This window comes from Triticum aestivum, chromosome 6A (assembly GCF_018294505.1).
Source record: "Triticum aestivum cultivar Chinese Spring chromosome 6A, IWGSC CS RefSeq v2.1, whole genome shotgun sequence".
NCBI lineage: Eukaryota > Viridiplantae > Streptophyta > Magnoliopsida > Poales > Poaceae > Triticum > Triticum aestivum.
The window spans coordinates 32,068,306-32,072,517 of NC_057809.1; the positions used below are offsets into that span (position 1 = coordinate 32,068,306).

Genomic DNA, 4,212 nt, shown 5'->3' on the forward strand with positions numbered 1-4,212 from the left:
TGCCATTACAGACCAGAAGTGGTGCTACCTAAATTTTTGTCTTGCAAAATATTTAAAAGACCTACGCGCAAATTACTAGGCCTTTGTGTCTGAAGTCTGAACCCTAGGCCAAGGGTCACTTTGTGTGGTACCGTAGACTAATTTGGCATCCACGAGGATGAGATCTAGTCACAGAGACAAAAAATTATACACTTGGCCACGTTTATTATGGACTATACGTTGGGAGGTTCAATAGATTACACAACTCTCAGCAGCCGACCGACCGTGGTGGCGTGGTTCCAGATCCAATGTGGAGAAAACGGTATTGGATACTCCCCGTTGTCTTTTTACGCTAATCAAACGGGAGGATCAGGTCGGCCGACGTGAGGAGCATCCATTAGGCCAACTTCAGGATCGCTCTTCACAACGATAGCTAGAACTGAAGCTCCATTGATACATGGAGCTGCTGACCGATGCCCCAGCGCACCACGTCGTGCCGGACAAGTACGTCTTCCCGCCGGGGAAGCGCCTTGACCTGTTCCCCGATGACGACAGCCCCAGTGTTGCCTTCCCCGTCATCGACATCCACCCCGACACCCTATCTGATGAACGCCGCCGCTGCTCGGTTGCGGCGGAGATCATCCAGGCCGGCAAGGAGTTCGGCTTCTTACAGGTAAGGAGCTCAGTTTCTTATATGTACATATGGATATAGTAAGGTTTTGGGTACCGAGCTAAAAAAATTGGTTACCAGGTGGTTACCGCAAATCCCAGTACCCCACGGAGAAATCCTGAATTTTATCTGAATTTTCCAATTTGAATGAATTTTTATCTGGGATTCAAAATTCATTCAAAAAAACGTTTGTTGATCGTTCGGTATTTCCCCATGAGATGTTATTTCATTTGGGATCCAAAACCTTAACATATACCCTTCCATGAGCGACCACCAGCTCACTCGATCGATCTTATATATATATACATAGGTGGTGAACCACGGCGTTGGGGAGGATGTGGTGCAAGGGTTCCGTGCCGCGGCCGCGGGGCTCTTCGCGCTGCCGGCGGAGGAGAAGCTTCCCTACTGCTCCTACGACATGAGCAAGCACTTCAGGCTTGCCACCAGCACGGCCTTCCACCGCAACCAGACCTGCTACTGGCGGGACTACTTCAGGATCCGCTGCTACCCCGTCACTGACGAAGTCACACGCCACTGGCCGTCCAAGCCGCCGACGTTCGGGACCTCCCTCGCAGAGTACTCTACGGCGGTGCACGAGCTCTCCCAGACGCTGCTCCGACTCATTGCACAGGGGCTTGGCCTCGACGATGGCTTCTTTGCCGGCGACCTCAGCAGCGGAGTGACCCAGATGAATGTGAACTACTACCCTCCATGCCCGGACCCCTCTGTCACGCTCGGGCTCTTCCCGCACTGTGACCGCCACCTCCTCACTGTGCTGTCCCAGGGCGACGTCGCTGGGCTCCAAGCGAGGCACCGCGAGAGGTGGCTCCTTGTGCCCGCGGTGCCCGGCGCACTCGTCATCAACTTCGGCCACCAGATGGAGATCGTCACCAATGGGCTGCTGGCCAGCGTCGAGCACCGTGTGGTCACCAATGCCACGGCAGCGAGGCTGTCGGTGGCGACACTCGTCACGCCCAAGATGGAGTGCCGCATCGGTCCGGCGCCGGAGATGGTGGACAAGATGACAAATCCAGCCAAGTACAGGGAGTTCATGTTCAGCGAGTTCATGGAGACATATGCTGCCGCTGACGCCAGCAGGGAGAGAGTCCTAGAGTCCTTCAAGATCCACCACTAGCTCTATTTCTATGGATTTGGATTGTCTATCGCCCTCTGGGCTGCGGTTTCCTCTCCTTCGGTTTTGATCGGTTAGGTTCTGCCTTTGCTAAGATCTGCAAATGCAATCGCTCACCAGATTTGTAAGCCCGACTAAGATGCGCCCCATATGTTTTCTCCGTGTCATGGTATGCAATAGTGCCAATTCTTTTAGTTTCCGCCAAAGTGCCAGAGTACTTACTGTACCAAGAACTGAATGCCGCTACAATTTATCGGATAGTAGTTATCTTACAGCAAAAGAAATTCGTTCTGCGCCGCTACCTTGATGAAGGCATCGTTCTGTAACTACTGTCGACCCACTCATGCTGCTCCGGGGAAAACCCTATGATCCGGTTTTCCAGATTGGACGATGGCGGCATTGCGGTGTCGTTTCTCTGGTGGGAGCATCGTTTGTGGAGCAGTACTGGAAGTCAGAGGTAGGAGGTGGAGCGGCTAAGTCTTGCACGGAGCTTCGGTGGAGATGTCAAGTCATGCCTGGCCGACAGGTGCTATGCTTTGTCATGCCTGGTCGGTAGGTGCTATGCACGACAGATCTTCCAGAGACTTCAAGCTGTGTCAGCTGGTGGTACTTGGCAGCATGGTGCTGAGGTGTACCGGCGGCGACCGTGACGTGCTAAGCAGTTCGTGCGCAGGGAGGTGGTGACGTTAGCCGGCGTGGTGGTGTCGACGACAGCTAGACCGGGCAAGGATGATGCGTCAGTACAGCTCTGACGATGGAGTGGTGGCAGTTGGCGGCGGCAGCCTCTGAGAGCGCGCCGGACCGGTGTGTGCCCCATACCCGGCAAGTCGCTTGGTTGGGGCCTCATGTCTTAGATGTTAGGCTTGACTGCGAGGTCTGTGGTATTAGGCCCGGACTACCAACATCCCTTCATTAACTGGATAGGAGTAGCGACAGATGTTGCCTAGACGGCGGCTTCAAACTTACTGTTGTATTTCTTTGTACTGTCTTTTATGAATAATTAATAAAGTGGCTACATGCATCGTCCAGATGCAGAGGCCGGGGTTTTTCTTTTTTTCTAAAAAAAATAAAATGTTAATTTTTAAATCATATCTTTGGATTTTGATTATCACCCCAAAAGGCATCAGCAGCTGTAGTGACCTTGCCTAAGGCAAACAATGTGCGGGCTAAGTATATAAATTCACTTTTCTGTTTATAAGAACGGTGCTCATTGTGATGTAAACCTGAGAAAACACAACTCACCTCAAGTGTGCATAGTTGACCGGACACGTCCATTGAAACACCCACTTCGTCACTCGCAAAATGACAGAAAATTACAGAATGTTGTACAGAAAGAGAAGGCAGTCACAACTCACAACTGGAATAATAGAAAATACAGTTCATAAGACAGATGTCAGTGTGATAGAGGCTATAAATATAAGGTACCTGTAAAGTGTTCTTGTGAGTCTAGAGTAGTGTGCCAAGCAGGGCTTTTACATTCATGAGTTGATCCGTGGCTAGTTTTGATACTGCTAGATAACATAAAGTAGGGTATGAAACGAAAATACAAAGGTGAACATAAAGTAGTAAATTCATAAAAAATACTAGAAAAAATAAAAAAAATCTGAGATTTTTGCGGTATGAACCTTAGTCGATTATTCTACTCACGTGTGAAGTATCATCATGTATTGACACCCATGATATTCTTAGTGAAGAAAATACAAATGCGGCCATACTATTCATTAAACAGTGTTTTTAATATAGCTTCGATTAGCTTTGATTTTGTCATTTTTGCCCAGATTACCACGGATGTGATTTCTTCATGAAACTTCATATGCGAGTACACCAGTTGACTATGTATATTAAAAAAATAAATTCCGAAATTTTTGATTTTTTCTATCATTTTTATGAATTTACTATTCATAAAGGGTGCGCACGGACCCATGTTCATCAAATCCGCGTCCGGTATGAAGATATTAGATACTATTTTGAGGCGCAGGGCATATGAAATGTGAGATTGCATACCTGGACAATTGTCCGGCAGGTGTGTGCAGTTGGAAGTTACCATCCAACACAGGCATTAGAAAATAGCTGCGGTGATCTGAAACTCTGAACACAACCACCCAGTCTCAGGATGGAAGGATCATGTGTTTCCTATGGCACACAACTAGAGTATCTTTCATTGTGCTGAAGTACATAAGTTGTATTAACAAAAAAAAGGATTCATATATCAGAGGTGGTGACATTACCTTGTGTGGAGAATGACAAATCACAAATCTGCGTTTCTCACACTTCACGATAAAGCGTATATGGTCCTGAGTGAAGAGAAAGAACACAAGTACATATTACTTCAGTGGCAGCACCAGGAGGACCAAGGATAAATTAATGGAGCAATCGAACATACATAGATAAACTTCAGTATACAGATAAGAGTACTATATATAACTACCTT

The 4,212-nt window shown here is 47.9% G+C and overlaps 1 protein-coding gene across 1 annotated transcript; it reads left to right on the forward strand.

Moving 5' to 3' along the window:
* Nucleotides 1–436: 436 nt before the first annotated feature.
* Nucleotides 437–1,784, forward strand: LOC123129377 (2'-deoxymugineic-acid 2'-dioxygenase-like). The gene is made up of 2 exons (XM_044549567.1): nt 437–652; nt 960–1,784. Exons 1-2 carry the CDS (start codon nt 437–439, stop codon nt 1,782–1,784), a joined length of 1,041 nt encoding a protein of 346 aa, XP_044405502.1.
* The last annotated feature ends 2,428 nt before the right edge of the window (nt 1,785–4,212 follow it).